Below are 18652 nucleotides of genomic sequence, written 5' to 3'. Positions count from 1 at the left end.
AGTGGTCCATTTGTTTGCGTTGGTCAGTGATTATGTCCCCTGATTTAGATTTGAGGGGGGCGATCTTCTTGATGGTTGGCCCAAGAGCTCTCTTAATGCCATCATACATTCCTCTGATGTTTCCGGTGTCTGAGGCCAGCTGAATATGACTGCATAGGTGTTGCCAGTAGTCATTTGTGCAGCACCTGGCTGTTCTTTGTGCAGTGCTTCTGGCTGCTTTAAGTGCTACGGATGTTAAATCGCTGGGGGCTTTCTTGTAGTTCAACAGTGCAATGCGCTTAGCGGCTAGGACAGGTTCCAGCTCTTCATTATGAGGTTGAAACCAGTCTGCATTTCTCCTCGCACTTTTGCCATAGGTGGTCAAAGCTGACTCATAGATGGCGTCTCTGATGTGGGCCCACTTGGTCTCAGCATCCCCTGTGGGAGTGTTTTGAAGGGCTGACACAAGTGAATTTAGAAATTTTTGTAACAGCTGTGGGTGAGAAATTCTGCTCGTGTTGATGCGCGGGTGGCCCTTCTGCTTGGAATGATGCAACTTCTTTAGTCTGAGTCTAACCTTGCTGCACACCAGGGAGTGGTCGGTGTCGCAGTCCGCACTGTGGAAGCTGCGTGTGATTTGAACACTGTTTAAGGCGGCTCGCCTTGTGGCAATGAGGTTTAGCTGGTGCCAACGACGCGATCTTGGGTGCCTCCATGAAACCTGATGACAGGGTTTAGTGTGAAAGGACGAGTTGGTGATGCAGAGGTTATGATAGGTACACAACTTAAGCAGTCTCTGCCCATTCTCATTCATCCTTCCAACGCCATAGCGCCCAAGGCAGGAGGGCCATGAGTCATGGTCGGCCCCAACCCTGGCATTAAAGTCCCCCAGCAGGAACAGGTATTCGGTGTTGGGGATGCTGGGGGACTCTATGAATTTCGATGGATCCTCTGATGTAAGTCAATGGGCAATAAATTCCATCCTCCTTCAGGTTGGGTTGCTCAGCATATTAGAAAAATAAGTCAGTATGATAATTTAATTCTTTCACCTGTTCTGAGAGCATACTGAGGGCTATGAGGGTACAAGTATACTCCTATTGAGAAATTTGTGGGTAATAACACTCCCCGTGCAATGAAATACCTGGAGTAATCAAACCCCATGTACTGGGAAATAAGGGGAATGCTATGCTGTACCTGAGAGATTTAGAATAATAACACTTCTGTGGTGAGCTATATAGCGTAAAATACCCACTTAACTGAGAGATATGGGATCAAAACAATCTCTTGCACTGAGTATTTTAAGGGATACAGATTTGTGATTAAATAGATGTCTGTCTGTATTAGATTTTTCAACTTGTATTTCAATTCTGCTGAACTCAGGTCCCTGGAGTAGCTGTTGAATCCACGACCTTCTGACTCAGAGGTGGGAGGGCTATCAATATGTCACAACTGACACCTGTAGGACATCAATAAATTTGACTAATTTGGAATTGGATAGGGCTACTGCTATCATGTCAGATTCATTGGTGTCAGACGCTCCCATAAGTGACTTTCTAAAAGTGCCAACAGGCACAGTGGGCCAAATAGTCTTCTCCTGTGCTGTATTACTCTGTGATTCTATCTAACTTCTCTGGGATATATGGTAATTACATCCCCTGTATTGAGAGTATACTGAGGGATATGGGATCATTACACTGCTTCTCTTTCATCTCACTGCAGTAGATGAGGTAGATGAAGATGTAATGCAATGTCCTAGGCTCAGTTGCTTCATGAATGACCTTCCCTTCATCATAAGTGGGGATGTTCACGACGACTGCACAGTGTTCAGTTCTATTCATAACTCCTCGGATAATGAAGCAGTCTGTGTTCACATGCAGCAAGACCTGGACAACAATTTGGCTTGGTCTGATTAGTGGCAAGTAACATTTTCACCACACAAGTGCAAAACAATACAACCACCTCCCCTTGACATTCAACGGCATTACCATTTACTGAATCCCCTAGCATCAACATCCTGGGGGTCACCATTGACTCGAATCTTAACTGAACCAGCCACATAACTACTGTGGGTACAAGAGCACATCATAGGCTGGGAATTCTGTGGTGAGCAACTCACCTCCTGACTCTCTAAAGCCTGTCCATCACCTACGTGGCAGCAGTCAGGAGTGTGATGGAATACTGTCCACTTGCCTCAATGAATGCAACTCCAACAAAACTCAAAAAGCTCAACATAATACAGGACAAAACAGCCTGCTTGATCGGCACCCCATCTGCTACCTGAAACATTCACTCCCTCCTCAACTTGCACTCAGTGGCTACAGTGTACACCATCTACAAGATGCACTGCAGGAACTCAACAAGGCACCTTCGACAGCACCTTCCAAACCCATGACCTCTACCACCTAAAAGAACAAGGGTAGCAGATGCCTGGGAGCACCACCTATTGCAAGTTCCCCTCCAAGTCACACACCGACCTGACTTGGAACTTTATTGCTGTTCCTTCATTGTCACTGGGTCAAAATCCTGGACTCCCTAACAGCACTGTGTGTGTACCTACACCACATGGCCTGCAACAGTTCAAGAACTCACCACCATCTTCTCAAAGGCAATTAGGGATGGGCAATAAATGCTGACCTTGTCAGTGACACCCACATGAATGAATAAAAAACAATTAGCCTCTCCTCTGTACTGACCAGCTGAAAACAACCTGGCTGGTAACCCTGAGAAGTAGGATCCAACACTGAGAAAGGATTGATTACTGAGATGTCGGGTGAGGATGGAGTAAGCTGCCTAAACTCAGATTCATAAATCATATAAAGAATGGATATGTGAGTGACGCATTGTCTGCCACCCATGGAAATATCTTCTGGGGAAGTCAGGACTTTCAGCACCGGGAACAGGAAAAGAATTGAATAAAAAGCTGCCCAGGAGAGGGTTAAGGTCCACTTCCCCTCCCCCTCCCCGCCAAAAAGCAGCAGCTTCCCACTGCGCGTTCCCAAATTTACCATGGAAGGAATGAACAGTTTAAGTCTAGCACATCCTTGGGGCATTGATAAATAAATCAAGACTACAACAGGTGACCTGTGAGTGGCTGAAGATTAGTATTTATTTTTCACAATATGATGAATTTTGCATCTTAAACTTTCAGTGCCTATCATTGGACAAAACAGATGATTAAGACTTTAAGCTAATTTTGTTTATACTTTATATTCTCCTGTAAATTACTTTGTACTTTCAATACAATGTAACTTATTTTATGATGTCTAATATAAATTTTTGATTTGCAATAGTGTTGTATGATGATATAGAATATTAATAATTGCCAGAAAGTTAATTTTATTAATTGTAGGTTTCACTTCATTGAAATATATTTGCTGGATCATTTCTAATCTGAGACAACCACATCTCAGATGAGGGAGTCACACTGTCTGATAGATGCTCCTCAGACTGAGAGAGTTACACTGTCTGATAGATGCTCCTCAGACTGAGAGAGTTACACTGTCTGATAGATGCTCCTCAGACTGAGAGAGTTACACTGTCTGATAGATGCTCCTCAGACTGAAAGAGTTACACTGTCTGATAGATGCCCCTCAGACTGAGAGAGTTACACTGTCTGATAGATGCTCCTCAGACTGAGAGAGTTACACTGTCTGATAGATGCTCCTCAGACTGAGAGAGTTACACTGTCTGATAAACACCTTTCAGACTGAAGGAATCACAGTATCTGATTGACGCCTCTCAGACTGAGTAACGCTGTCTGATAGACACCTCCCTGAGTGAGAGAGCTACACTGCCTATAGATACCTCCCAGAGTGAGAGAGTCACACTGTCTGATAGATACCTTTCAGACTGAAGGCGTCACATTGTCTGGTAGACGCCTCTCAGACTGATGGGAGTCACACTGTTTGATAGACACCTCTCAGACTATCAGACAAACAACTCTCAGACAGAGGGAGTTGTACTGCTAGAAAAACAAATTCTCAGCATGAGGGAGAAAGCTGCATTGTTAAACAAATACCTCTTATACTGTCAGACAGACATCTCTTAGACTGAGGAAGCCATGTCACATACAGGTAGTCACACCAAGGGAGATCCACCATCAGACAGGTACCTCAAACTGAAAGAGGACATGGCACTGGCAAACAAATGCCACTTACATAGAGGGAGGGAGGGAAATGCACAATTACACAGAAACCTTTCTGAGTGAAGGAGTGCAGAATGAAAAAAAGACACAAATTATAGTTTGAGAACCAGCCGTATCAATGAATCATAGGTATAGATTTCATGCTCATTTGTGTGGATTGGGTTATTTACACCTGGGTTTTGATTACTTTTTCAGTAAAACTCTGCTAAATGTTTTCAGAAATTGACATGTAGTTAGAAGCAGCCTAAGTAACTGAGTTTATGCAAATTTTTTGTTGCTGTAGATCTGCCCTCCACTGGTCTGTCTTACTCTTGCGGGTGCCCTGTGTGACTCACAGATTGAGTGAATAACGGCCTACAGTTAGCAGCTCATCACAGGTGAATCTGTGTTTTGTGTCCCCAGTGATATGAGTTGGAATAATTAGAGCCAGGACTCGCTCTCAATACACTGACATCTTTCCAAAATCTTCATTTTTCATTTGTTTCAGAGACCAGAACCAGCTTCCCTCCTGAAACAAAGGAGAAGACGACATGGATTAGGGAAAATAACAGTACGCTGCTTCTGATGCTCATCTCTTTCCAACACTTCATCTCCTTGCCTCCAAGCTGTTCCTTAATCATTCTCTGCTCCTACTAACTAAATATTAATAGCTGCACTTATAAGTCGATTATTGAATATTAGATATAGTTGGAAAGATGTCAATGCGATGAAACTGTACAATTATTCAAATTTGCCTTCAAGTTCAGAATCAACTGCTCCCAGGTAAAAGGTGGCACAAGTTGCTGTACTGTGTCCCTTCAAGAACCTCCCAGTAATAGATGCAGAATAAATCACCATCTATAATGGCCCATCAACCCAGGTCAGGTTAAAGATCCTTCAGCATCACCGAGTCAAACTACAACCCTAACACCGGTGTGAATTTTTCCAGTTCCCACAGTAGTCAGCTTTCCTGGCTTCTTTCAACTACCAAACTGTGGCAAAAACTATAGTTGTGGAGACATACACACTAGGAATTGGGATGAGAATGGCCCAAACTTATTTCTTGTTAAAACTTTGAAGCCTTGAAGTTGAAGTCAGCAGAGTAAGAAGAAATTTACAACTTCAGTTACAATTGAACCCAGATCCCGGAGACAAAAAGACAGCAAACCCTCACTGAACCAGTCAAAGGCTGGCAAAGTCACAGAACTTTGGCTACCATGTGATATTACCACAGTACTAGATACAGTTACAGAAAACTAAAGTCTTCAATGTGCCCACATTCTTTTGAGAGCACTTCATATTAACTTGTTTTTAAGGCAGAGGTAGATAGATTCTTGATAAGTAAGGGGGTAAAAGGTTATTGGGGGTAGGTGGAAATGTGGAGTAATCAGTTCAGCCATGAACTTACTGAATGGTGGAGCAGGCTCGAGTGGCCGAGTGGCCTACTCCTGCTCCTAATTCATATGTTCGTATATTGTTTAATCTTCTAGATAGCAATAATAGTCAGAGATTATGTCTGCATCTGAGGGCGGCACAGTGGCGCAGTGGTTAGCACCGCAGCCTCACAGCTCCAGCGACCCGGGTTCGATTCCGGTTACTGCCTGTGTGGAGTTTGCAAGTTCTCCCTGTGTCTGCGTGGGTTTTCTCCGGGTGCTCCGGTTTCCTCCCACAAGCCAAAAGACTTGCAGGTTGATAGGTAAATTGGCCATTATAAATTGTCACTAGTATAGGTAGGTGGTAGGGAAATATAGGGACAGGGGGGGATGTTTGGTAGGAATATGGGATTAGTGTAGGATTAGTATAAATGGGTGGTTGATGTTCGGCACAGACTCGGTGGGCTGAAGGGCCTGTTTCAGTGCTGTATCTCTAATCTAATCTAATCATACACAGTAAGATGAACATGCAGAATAACTAGCCACTAAGAACTGGTGTCTAAGGTTCTGACACCTCTTAGCTTGTGGAATCCTCACACAGCTTTTAGATAGAAGCACTGCAGTTCAACATTCTATCATTCAAATATTCCACTTCAAGTTTCTCTGTCTGAGTTTCTTGTTGGCATTGTGCATATCCAGAGGAAAATAAACCGGGCTGTGAGGAAGTAACCAATACTAACCTTATCTAGTTAGAGTAGAACATTATCAGGTGTGTTAGCACCCCATCTAGTGGACAGATTGGAATTATAACACTTCCGTTAAACTGATACAAAACTTCTATTATTTACTACAGGGCTGTGTTCAGATAAGTGATCTGCAGGTCCTTTGGCTTCACTGAGAGTGGCTTTCTGTTGTCCTATATGAATAAAGACAAAACCAAAGAGTTTTGTTTTTAACAGTAGGGGATTATGTGGCACCATGGATTGAAATATCCTCTAGGACCTGGGTTTGAATCCAGTCCAACCTAATGGAACAAAAGTTGCCTCTCCCTGTTCATTGTGTGTCCAATCTGGAATAACGTTAATCGGCTTCTATTAGATGTGGGCTTGCAGTATAGACTACTCAATTCACATTTAGCATAACAAGGGTAGCTGTTGTGGGAAAGAAAATGGAAATGTCATACTAGTGCAGTACAAGGCTCCCCTTCTGGCATAGAGTGCTTTACTCTACACCTGACCTTGGAGTCTTGGCTACTAACATTGATTTATAGGAAAGTGTTACCATTTAAAAATTATATGGCAAAATTAATTATGAAGATTTGACATACAGTATATAAAAATATCAAAATTTACAAGTTCATGGGACATATATTTTTAAAACCTCTGACTGCCAATAAGTTTACATGCCATTGTAACATTACATAATAAGGAATGTAACACTATTTCACCAACACAGTGGATATAATAATAGTTACGGTTACATTCACCCTCTTGTGTTAGGGTCCTGTTTTATTGCACGGCAATGAAAACATGCACCATGATAGATTGCGTTCAAACTCCCCTCCTTTAACATGATGGCAGTGAATAGAGTTTGTCAACCCTAATTTGTAAACTCTATCACAAGATAATTGGCTAGTTCTAATAAAGGACTGAGTTATTCTTGTGAATATAAGGGCAATTAGGGATGGGCAACAAATGCTGGCTTTACTAGCAATGTTCACATCCTATGAACAATTTAAAAAATTGTTATTATTTAGTATTTCCTTATGTCCTTCTGTTGGAAGAACCAACTCAGTGACCTGCTCCCTACCCCTGGTAGAATCCTACATCTCAAAGACCTACAGTTTGATGACCTGCTCCATACTTCTTGTCCCTGTTATTGCACTGCAGCTTAACCACCCGCTCTGTGCCCTGGCAGAGTTCCACAGCTTAGGAACCTGCTGTTCTCTTGGTAAAGCTGTACTGCCCAGAGACCCGCAGCGTGCTTTTGTGCCAAATTCTTTCTGAAATTATTGGATCATTTATAAGTCAACAAAATGGATTCAAGAAATATTGTACTCACCACCTTCCGCGGGGCATGCAGTTGTAGTCCCATCATCCTAGAAAGCACAGGGATGAGACACTCACTTTAGAGAAGTATTACAGCATAAACTCCAAGTCCTTTTTTTCACTGATGGATTTGACTCTTACTGAGTTCAACATTAACCTCCAGCGGTTTTGGGTGGGCAAGGAGCAGGCTAAGATCAAAACACACTTGCTGGTCTAAGTTTGAGGGCCAAGCTATTTTATCTCCTGGACTTCGGGTTGAAACCTATGCTCCTGCCACCGAAATTGGTGACGGGCGGAAACAAGGGGGCTGCATATCACGTAGCTGCTACGATATTAAGCATGGTGGCTCATTTAAATAGCCGAGGTGGGCTGCCCCCCCCCCCACCCCGATGACGTGGAGGGGGCAGACTGACTGTCCCCGGCAATGGCGTCAGCTGCTTATGCGCAAGCACAGATGCCATTTTTAGCCATTTTTAAAGGACTTCGAACCCTACCATTCCATTTCAATATTTAAAGAGACATTTAATAAAAAAAATTAAATACATTTATTCTGCCCCTCTCTCACCTCCCCAATAACAATTCAAGTAATTACTTGCCCTCTCCCCACAAAACACTTAGCTGTGCACCTGACCTTCCCCCCCCAAAGTACATAAACTTTAAACTATAATCCTTCCCACCATCCCCTACACCAATAATATTACTTTGACCCTGCTCCACCCCACCCCACACTATTAAACTTACCTCCTCCCCCCTCCCCACCAGTGTTCTGCCTCGGTTCTCTGGACGGGGATCCGAAGGCACGGGAGTGCAGGCCAGCGGCACGAAGATCGCACAGGGACAGATGGCGGGAACGTAGGTCTCATTACCACATTGATTTTAATTAATTTAAATATTTAAATGGCGGTCCTGTCACCGAGCAGTGGGGCAGTGGCGGGGGGTGGGGGGGGGGTGGTGCCACCACAAGGCTTCACCGCTGCTGGCAATATCGGGTCAGGCCTTCCCGACGTCGGGGTGCGAGGCGGCCCTCTCCCTGTGGCATTGTCCAGCCCCGACTCCCGCCACAAACCCTGACTTCGGGTGGGTTCTGTAAAATTCAGCCCCTCATTTCAATGTCACTGGTCAGCTGCCCATTTGAAACAGGTGAAAGTGACAGCTGCCCAGCAGATGGGAGTGGAGTTTCGAGCGGTCATAGATCATCGGCCGGAACCAAAGGAAGGCTTGTCGGCAAGCAGGCAAGTCATGAGGAGGGGTTTTTGGGAGGCCTTGCAGTTGGGAAAGGAGTGAGCATTTTGGGGCATAGAAGGCTGTGACTTGCTTTGTGTGACTCAGAAGAGCATTGCTGCTCCTCCTGGCCCCCCAATGGAACGTTTTACCCTTCAGTGGATGTTTAAGCTGGTGGATAGGGTGCTGCTCAAGCAGACTGCTTTTTCCTGGATGGTATCGAACAGCTTGGGCTGAAATTTAAATGTTTGAAGGTCCCACCGCACTAATATTGCAAATAAAATTTTGTTCAAACTTTCCATCCCCTCTCCCACTGCACCCGCCACCCCCCCCCCCCCCCCCCCCCACAATGAGTTCTCAATAAATAAAATTACCTATTCCCCGGAAAACCAGAATATTTGACCCTCAACCCCTTCCCACATTCCCACAACCAATTGGAGCGGTTTTCCCCGCTCCCACACCCTTCCCAACCTGAAGATTTTACTGCTCCCCCCACCTCACCAGTGTCACGCCTCGGAACTCCGAGCGACATTCCGAAGGCTCGGGAGTTCCAGCCTGTGACGGGAATATCGGCGTTGGACGGCAACCGGGATGAGGTAAGTTGATTTGCATCTTTTTAACTTAATTTTGTTACTGAAATGAAGGCCTCCGCACCGAGGCCTCGCCACCGTCGATAAAATGCAGCTGGGCCTTCTCGGCTTCAGGGATCGTGGCGGGCCTCCCCCGGGAGAATTTTCTGGGCCCTCCCCGCCACGACCCCCGATGCCGGAGGCCTCATAAATTTCAGCCCCTTGAGTGGTGTTCCAGTTGCACCCATCCAGGAAAGTGGCGACTATTCCATCACACCCCAGATTTGTGCCTTGATGATGGAGCAAAGGTCTTTGGGAGTCAGGAAGTAAGTCATGTGCCACAGCCTCTAACCTGCACTAGTGGTCATGACATTTACATGGCTGGTCCAGTTGGGTTTCTTGTCATGGTGACCCCCCCAAGAGGGTGAGAGCTGGGGATTCGGTGACAGAAATGCTATTGAATATCATGGTGAGTTGGTAAGTCTCCTATTGTTGGAGATGGTGATTGCCTGGCAATTGTGTGGTGCAAATGTTACATACCAACTATCAACCCAAGCCAGGATATTGCACAGTTCTTGTTGCATGCAGACATGGAGTGCTTCGTTATCTGAGGAATTATGAATGGAACAGAACATTGTGCAATCATCAGCGAACATCCCCACTTCTAATCTTATGATGGAGGGAAGGTCACTGATGAAGCACCTGATGATGATTGGGCCGAGGACACTGTCCTGAGGAACTCCTGCGGTGATGTCCTGGCGCTGAGATGATTGGTCTCCAACAACCACAACCATCTTCCTTTGTGTCAGGTATGACTCCAGCCGGTGGAGAATTTTACCCTGAACCCCATTGACTTTAGTTTTACTGGGGTTACTTGGCCACTCAGTTGAATGTTGCCTTGGACAGTCACTCTCACCTCACCTCTCAAATTCAGCTGTTGTGTTCATGTTTGAACCAAGCTGTAATGAGGTCTGGGGCCTTTGTAACCAAATTATTCCTCCCAGACAAAATGCTGACCATCTCTTTTGATGTGATCTCAATGCTGATCTATAAACAACATCATAAGGTTGAAGTCACTTTTTCTGACTCAGCTACCTGACACTCCTCCTAATAAATGTTTTAATTAAAACGTACCTCCTTTATTAACTGGGATTTGATGACTGGCTGTGGCACAACTTTCCCAAGACCTTGTACTAGCCAAGTGAAGACACTGAAGTGCAGAATAATAAAATAAGTTAGATACTTAGCAATTATTTGATCACATATCAATCTTGCAAAAAATAGATATGAAATAACTCAGATCTTGTTCCCACAGATCTCCATTAAGCCCAATGTTCTCCAGTGAGTCAACAGAATATTTAATTATGAATTCTTTAGCCAGTAACATTTCCGATTCTACATTTTCCCTCAATTTCTGAAGAGGGTGTATTGTTCAAAGGGGACATTACAATAACCAGCAGGCTTCTAGTAATTTGCCAAGTGCCAATTCATCTGCCAGCTTGGACAATGAGACTCTAAATTTCCTCATGAATGCCACTGAACCACTTTAATTCCAGCAGGTGTCCGACAGAGCATCCTAAAAGCAGGCATGAAGTCAGATACACCAGGTTTCCCCACCTCTGGACGTTCCTGGTTGGCCTTGTAAGAGGTGGAACCCCCAACCTTACAAGCCAATGATACCAATGTCGTGGAGCTGGGAGCTACATTGGGATTTAAAACTTCCCTGGCCCAGAAATAACCAGAATATCACCGGTACAGCAAGAAAGATGAGGCATATTGGCCCCACAATGTTGCAATTGGGCTGATCCGGAAGTACAGGCCAGTGAATCAGCATGACCTCCCAAAGATAAGGTAATTAATTGTCTTAGAAAATACAGGCCTTGATGACTTCCACTCCCCCTCCTCCCCAGAAAAAGGTAGCCAGGGACAGGATTTCCAGGCACCGAGGGACAGACACCTGCAGTAGTGCAAGTATCCATGTTAATTAGGTGTTTTTCCACAGGCCCCACTAAATCCAGCAGGGTCACCAGCAGGTTCAAACCTGGTGGTTATACCGACGACGTGGCCAGCACAGTTTCTGGGCCAGAGTGTCAACAGACTATTCCACTGTGGGGCATTACAGCCAAAGCTATACCTAATCCTGTGCTTACTGGACACTTACTTACTTTCTCCCCATTGCCTAAGCACCACCTTCAGGAATTCCTCCCACGCAAGTGCTCAAGCTCTACTCTTGTACTTTCCTCTTACCTCCAGCCTCTCCCCACCCTGACTCCCTCCCTTCACTGTCTGTCTTTCAAGTTGCACTCTCAGCCCACCCCCTCGTCACCTTTACTGCTCCCATCTGGAGTGACACTGAGAACTGCGGTGGGATCTCTTGATTTCACAATAGTTCTTAACACAGCATAAAGTAACAGCATTCAAAATTAGAGCAGTATGAAAATGAGGTCGGAGCTCTAAAGAAGTGCAGAGGAGGGAATAGTGCTGATTTTTTATCATTGTATGGCACTGAAAAGTGTGACAGCTCATAGCGTGTATTCGGGACAGTTTCTTCGAACAATATGTTATGGAACTAACCAGGGAACAGTCTAATTTAGATCTGGTATTATGTAATGAGACAGGATTAATTAATGATCTCATAGTAAAGGATCCTCTAGGGAAGAGTGATCATAACATGATAGAATTTCACATTCAGTTTGAGGGTAAGAAACTTGGGTCTGAAACTAGTGTTTTAAACTTAAACAATGGCACTTACAAAAGCATGAAGACAGAACTGGCTAATGTGGACTGGGAAAATAAATTAAAAGGTAAGATGATCGATAAGCAGTGCCAGACATTTAAGGAGATATTTCATAATTCTCAACAAAGGTATACTCCATCAAGAAAGAAAGACTCTATGAGATGGATGAACCATCTGTGGCTAACTAAGGAAGTTAAGGATGGTATCAAATTAAAATAAAAGGCATACAATGTTGTGAAGATTAGTAGTAGACCAGAAGATTGGGCAAATTTTAGAAACCAGCAAAGGATGATTAAGAAAAAAGAGGGAGAAAATAGATTATGAGAGTAAACTAGCAAGAAATATAAAAACAGACCAGTAAGAGCTTCAACAAGTTTATAAAAAGAAAGAGAGTAGCTAAAGTAAATGTTGGTCCATTAGAAGATGAGACAGGGGAATTAATAATGGGAATCAAGGAAATGGCACAGATTTTGAACAATTGTTTTGTATCTGTCTTCATGGTAGAAGACATTAAAAGCATCCCTATTATTGGTTTAAATGGGTGGTTGATGGTCGGCGCAGACTCGGTGGGCCTGTTTCAGTGCTGTATCTCTAAAACTAAAAAAAAACTAAAACTAAAAAAATAGTAGAACATCAGGGGGCAAAAGGGAGGCAGGAACTTAAAATGATCATTATTATTGGAGAAAAAGTACAAGACAAACTAATGGCACTAAAGGCTGACAGGTCTCCTGGACCTGATGGCCTGCATCATAGAGTCTTAAATGAAGTGGATGCTGAGTTAGTGGATGCATTAGTTATAATCTTCCAAAGTTCCCTCAATTTTGGATAGATCCTGGCAGACTGGAAAACTGCAAATGTAATACCTCTATTCAAGAAAGAAGGGAAACAGAAAGCAAGAAACTGTAGGCCAGTTAGCCTAAGAACTGTCATTGGGGAAATGCTGGAATCCATTATTAAGGAAGTAGCAACAGGGGAGATGCTGGCATAGTGGTAATGTTGCTGAGCTAGAAATCCAGAGCACCAGCTTAATGCCCTGGGGACATGGGTTCAAATCCCAACACAGCAGCTGGTGGAATTTAGATTCAATTAATTAATAAAAGCCTGTAATTGAAAGCTAGTCTCAGTAATGGTGCCATTCAACTAGCAATAATTGTTGTAAAAACCCATCTGGTTCACTAATGTTCTTTGGGGAAGGAAATTTGGCATCCTTACCCGGTCTGGCCTACATGTGACTGCAGATCCACAGCAATGTGGTTGATTCTTAACTGCCCTCTGAAATGGCCTAGCAAGCCACTCCGTTGTCAAGAGCAATTAGGGATGGGCAACAAAAGCTGGCCTTGCCAGTGATGCTCACATCCCATAAAGAATGAAGAAAAAACACATTATAGAAAATAATACAATCAAGCAGTGCCAACATGGTTTTATTAACGGGAAATCATATTTGACAAATTTGTTCTTGAGGAGGTAACAAGATAAAGGGGAATCAGTAGATGTAGTATATTTGGATTTCCAAAAGGCATTCGATAAGGTGCCATATAAAAGGTGCCATATAAAAGGTTATTGCGCAAGGTAAGAGCCCAATTTTTATGTAGCTGTGGATAGAGGATTGGCTCACTAGAATAAATGGATCATTTTCAGGTCGTCAAACTGTAACTAGTGGAGTGTCACAGGGATCAGTATGGGGGCCTCAACTATTTACAATCTTTATTGGTGACGAATTCTGTGCTGTATAACTCTATGACTCTAAGGGACCAAATGTATTGTAGCCAAATTTGCTGATGATACAAAGATAGGTGGGAAGGCAGATTGTGAAGAGGAGCCAGAGGCCTGAATTTTATCAGCCCCTGGGTGGTGGAAATGGAAGTGGAGGGTGCTGGTAAAATAGTGGGACAGCTCCCCACCACAGTCCTGCTGGCGAGGAAGATTCCCAACAGCAGGCAGGAGGCGGCCTGGAGTGCAGATCAGTTCCTCGTTCCATGAAAACGGGCAGCCTATTTGCATAATTAAGGTCCCGATTAGGTGGCTATTTTATGGGGCTGCCAGCGTTTTGCTAGCTGCGGAGTGGCTCCCTGCTGCGTGGGGAGGCTTCCTGCTTCATTGAGACGGTCTCCCTGTGGCAGTCTGGGGGGCATCGAAGCCAGAGGCTCCATAGCCCAAAGAGGGAGTCAGCCCCAACGATCCCCCCCAGAGGGGTTTCCCCTTCAATCATCAGGGCGTTTTGCCCTCAGCCATCCTGAATTTTTTATCTATTCTACCTGTCCTATGGTGCCTCCATTTTGAGGCGCCCTTGAGGTCTCCTACCTGTCTCAGCAGTGCCCACTTCTCCCAGTGGAGCTGCCAAGGTTTCAGAACCGCCGGCCACCTGATTGGGCCGACAACATCAGGAGCCCACCTGCCGCCCTTAATTAGTAGCCGCTTCCAATAGAATTGCTGACTTGGTCCCACTGCTGCCAAGAACGGGGGTCCTGAAGCCCACTGTAAAATTTATCCCACATGGACATAGATAGGTTAAGTGAGTGGGCAAAAATTAGGCAGATGCAGTTGGTAGGAAGAATAGAAATGCAAAATATTATTTAAATAGAGAGAGACTACAGCATGCTGCAGTACAGAGGGATCTGGGTGTAGTTAGCATGTGGGTACATCAAGTAATTGGGAAGGCAAATGGAACATTTGCTTTTACTACAAGGAGGATGGAGTATAAAAGTATGAAAGTCTTGCTACATCTATACAGGACATTGGTGAGACCACACCTAGAGTAGTGGATACAGTTTTGGTCTTATTTAAGGGGGATATAGTTGCATCGGAGGCAGTTCAGAGAAGGTTCACTAGGTTGATTCCTGGTTGTCTTATGAGGAAAGGTTAAGCTCATTGGAGTTTAGAAGAATGAGAGGTGATCTTACTGAGACATAAAAGATTTGGAAGGGGGCTTGACAGGGTAGGTGCTGAGAGGATGTTTCCCCTGGTTGGGGAAACTAGAACCAGTGGGCATAGTTTCAGAAGAAGGGGTCACCCATTTAAGATGGAGATGAGCAGGAATTTCTTCTCCCAGAGGGTCATGGATCTTTGGAATTCTCTAGCTCAGATAGCTGTGGAGGCTGGGTCATTGAATATATTCAAGGCTGAGATAGACAGATTCTTGAACTGTAGGGGAATCAAATTTTATGGTGAATAGGCAGGAAAGTGGAGTTGAGATCAAGATCAGATCAGCCATGATTTTAGTGAATGGTGGAACAGGCTCAAGGGGTCATATGGTCCACTCTTGCTTCCATTTTTTATGTTCCTTTGCTCTTACAAGATCTTCTGGTCTCCCTAGAGTTCCCGACATAGTGTGCATCAATATCCAATTTCAGTGCAACAACAACAAAAAGACATTGGAAACTTGGAGAAGAGCTGAGGAGTGAGCCCGAGCAATTTCATCCATAAATTTGGGTATGCAGATATTGCCCCTAAAATATCGACTAGCTGCATCAGAAACTGAAGGTTGCCATGTATGATTTGGTACAGCCCACAGCTTTGATTAGTCTCCAGGCCCAAAGGACCAATGACTCAGAAGGCTCAACTCTGCCAGGTAGAGCTTCTCCTGAGGAGTTGACATTGTCTGGTTAATGCCCAACTGTACCTGGAAAACTTATGGCACTAGTCAACTACACAATAATGGACTATAAAATAAGCAAATAACAAGCAGCTAGCTCTGCACATTGAGCATTGTTACCTTTTATTCTCTTCACTGCTGCAAACCAAATGGAAAAGAATAACTCTTTTTGCTAATATTTCCAAACAAGCACAATATATCACAATGGCTGATTCACTGTGCACATAATTTGTGGAGGTGGGGGGGGCATCTATTTTTGTTTTCAGATTTAAATCCATTATAACCAGTTTAGAATTGATGTTAATCCTGCCCACAAAGCCAAGTGTAATCTAACACGCAGTTCATTGGTTCAGGGTAATTTGAATAATTATTCATAACTTAAGCTGCAAATTTAAGATGGGTTTCTTTGACCTCCCAAGACTATGACCTCTACCACCTAAAAGGATAAGAGCAGCAGGTGCATGGGAACACCACTACCTCCAAGTCACACACCATCCTGACTTAGAAATACATCACCGTTCCTTCATTGTTGCTAGTTCAAAATCCTGGAACTCCCTATCTAAGAGTACTGTAGCTCACCACCACCTTCTCAACGGCATTAGGGATGGGAAATCAATCCTTGCCAGTGACACCCACATCCGTGAATGTATAAGAAAACTTGAATAATTATTCATAAGTCTGGTTAGAAACTTAGACCGGTTTAAGGAAGACACTTGTAGTGAGAGAGATAAATTGTATGTAAGTTAAATTTGAAGGAATGTGACAATGGGGAGGAATCACGATGGGGAAACAAAAGTTCTGCAATCTCTTGGGCAGCCTTTGCCAAAGCTGGAGAGAAATGACAGGCAATAATAAAGGCAAAGTGAAGCCCAGGGGAAGACAAACGATAGAGCAGCCAAACAACAATCCCTGTTTGATGACCAATGAAATCAAGGTTTTGCTGCATCAGGTACTTGTGAGGCAGGTTACCCTCTGTGTTACTCTACTGCACTATCCCTATTGTTTATTCCTGCAGCATGCCTGCAAGGAGCTGCTAAACGCATTTATCTTTGAAGCCTGTGGACCTCCCGCCTAAAGGCCACCCTACCCAACAGGCCTCCCGGGTGTGCAGTGGCCTTAGTGTACCTGTGGGCCTAGGAAATGGAGCAGTGCACTTTCACACTTAATGAAGCCTTTTTCCTTGCCCCTCCCATCCCCCTCCCCAGTTTCATACAGGAACCTCCAATACCTAATCCAGATCCAACTAGAAAATAGAAAGGGGACAAAATTAGGTGGAAATCTAGTGGAAATCAGTTCTACTACATTTTGTGTTCCTGAACTCCATCTGTTTTCAAAAACAGGCATGATAAAATCGACCCAAGTTGTGTCCTTAAGAGAATGTTAGAGTGAAAATCCAGTCACCACATCTGAAGGGAAACTGCCTGACCAATCAGCAAGTGAAAGTTTCCCTATCAACCGCTGAGTGAGAACTAGCACTCCATTAGTGCCAAGGGCAGGACTCTATAAATCTCCATGCATCTATTTAGTACCCAACATTCATACCTGGTCTTGGCGATTTGCTCAGACACAGGCTGCTTCACTTCCATCACCACAGGATCTGGGGCGGGGACAGCTGGAACAACTGAGGAAATACAGGAAGACTGGTTGAATTAGTACCAGCGATGCCAAGAATCAGTACACAAAACATTATTATATAGATACACAAACTGGAGATCAGCCCAGTATCTCACTATAATATGACCCAGAAATCTATACCCAATCCTCACACAGCCCTACAATCTGTATAATGTGATGGGCAACCGTTTAATTTATATAACGTTACAAAGTATTTATAGCACAGAAACAGGCCATTCAGCCCAACAGGTCCATGCTTATGTTTATGCTCCACACGAGCCTCCTCCCACCCCTCTTCATCTAAGCCCATCAACATTTAACTAGACCCAGACCTATGATCTAACCCGGAATAGAGATACAGTTGATGGAAAGGGGATAATATAAATAGAATAGGATCAAAAATTATTACAATAAACAGATACCGATGTTATCTAATACTGTAGTACGTGGGATTGCATCTGACCTTTGGTGCGTTTACAATGATTTATATACTTGCATAAAATACATGAATTTGCCAATCCATGTAATACCTTCTATGATGGTGACAGCTTTGGGCACTTCCTCTTTAACTTCAGTCACATTCAGTTCTGGCTGCTTCTCTTCCACTGGGACCTTGAAAAGAGACGTGACAGAAATTGAACAGGTCTTCAAAGAGCTGAATGGGACCGAGCTGATTGAGTCAAGCAGTAAGAATGAGAATGACCTCTCTGGTTCTCTGTCACTCCAGCTGAGGCACTGTTGTGGCATATATGGAGTTTGTTATTGTCCCATAAAATGTATGAATTAATAGCCAATACCACTGCAATTTGAAACACTAGGTTCAATCTGGGAACTGGTTTATTGGCGTTCAGCATCAAATCCACGACCTGCACCAACCACAAACTCACTGAAACAGATCACAATGTATGAACCCAACTGGTATATAACATAAACAATAGCCCAGGTCAGAGTCATTAGTTGAGGCTGAAGATACTCTAAAGGTCAGTAATCCTGGGTGCAGGCTCAAGACCCATACATGACATCAGCAACAAAGAACAAAGAACAAAGAACAGTACAGCACAGGAACAGGCCATTCGGCCCTCCAAGCCTGTGCCGATCTTGATGCCTGCCTAAATTAAAACCTTCTCCACTTCTGGGGACCATATCCCTCTATTGCAATCCTATTCATGTATTTGTCAAGATGCCTCTTAAACGTCGCTATCGTACCTGCTTCCACCACCTCCCCCGGCAGCAAGTTCCAGGCACTCACCACCCTCTGTGTAAAGAACTTGCCTCGCACATCCCCTCTAAACTTTGCCCCTCTCACCTTAAACCTATGTCCCCTAGTAACTGACTCTTCCACCCTGGGAAAAAGCTTCTGACTATCTACTCTGTCCATGCTGCTCATAACTTTGTA

The 18652-nt window shown here is 44.1% G+C and overlaps 1 protein-coding gene across 1 annotated transcript in view; it reads right to left on the bottom strand.

Annotated features, from left to right (window-relative positions):
- Positions 1 to 18652, bottom strand: part of LOC137378595 (uncharacterized) — a 207407-nt gene that overhangs the window by 150098 nt on the left and 38657 nt on the right. Inside the window, exons 12-16 of the mRNA XM_068048896.1 lie at positions 17787 to 17868; positions 17185 to 17263; positions 15763 to 15780; positions 10448 to 10523; positions 7537 to 7573 (exon numbers count right to left, since the gene is read on the bottom strand). Of these exons, the coding sequence (XP_067904997.1) occupies positions 7537 to 7573; positions 10448 to 10523; positions 15763 to 15780; positions 17185 to 17263; positions 17787 to 17868 (292 nt within the window). The remainder of the gene's footprint in view (positions 1 to 7536; positions 7574 to 10447; positions 10524 to 15762; positions 15781 to 17184; positions 17264 to 17786; positions 17869 to 18652) is intronic.

This window comes from Heterodontus francisci, chromosome 17 (assembly GCF_036365525.1).
Source record: "Heterodontus francisci isolate sHetFra1 chromosome 17, sHetFra1.hap1, whole genome shotgun sequence".
NCBI classification, from domain to species: Eukaryota; Metazoa; Chordata; class Chondrichthyes; order Heterodontiformes; family Heterodontidae; genus Heterodontus; species Heterodontus francisci.
This window is presented reverse-complemented; position numbering and strand designations above follow the sequence as displayed.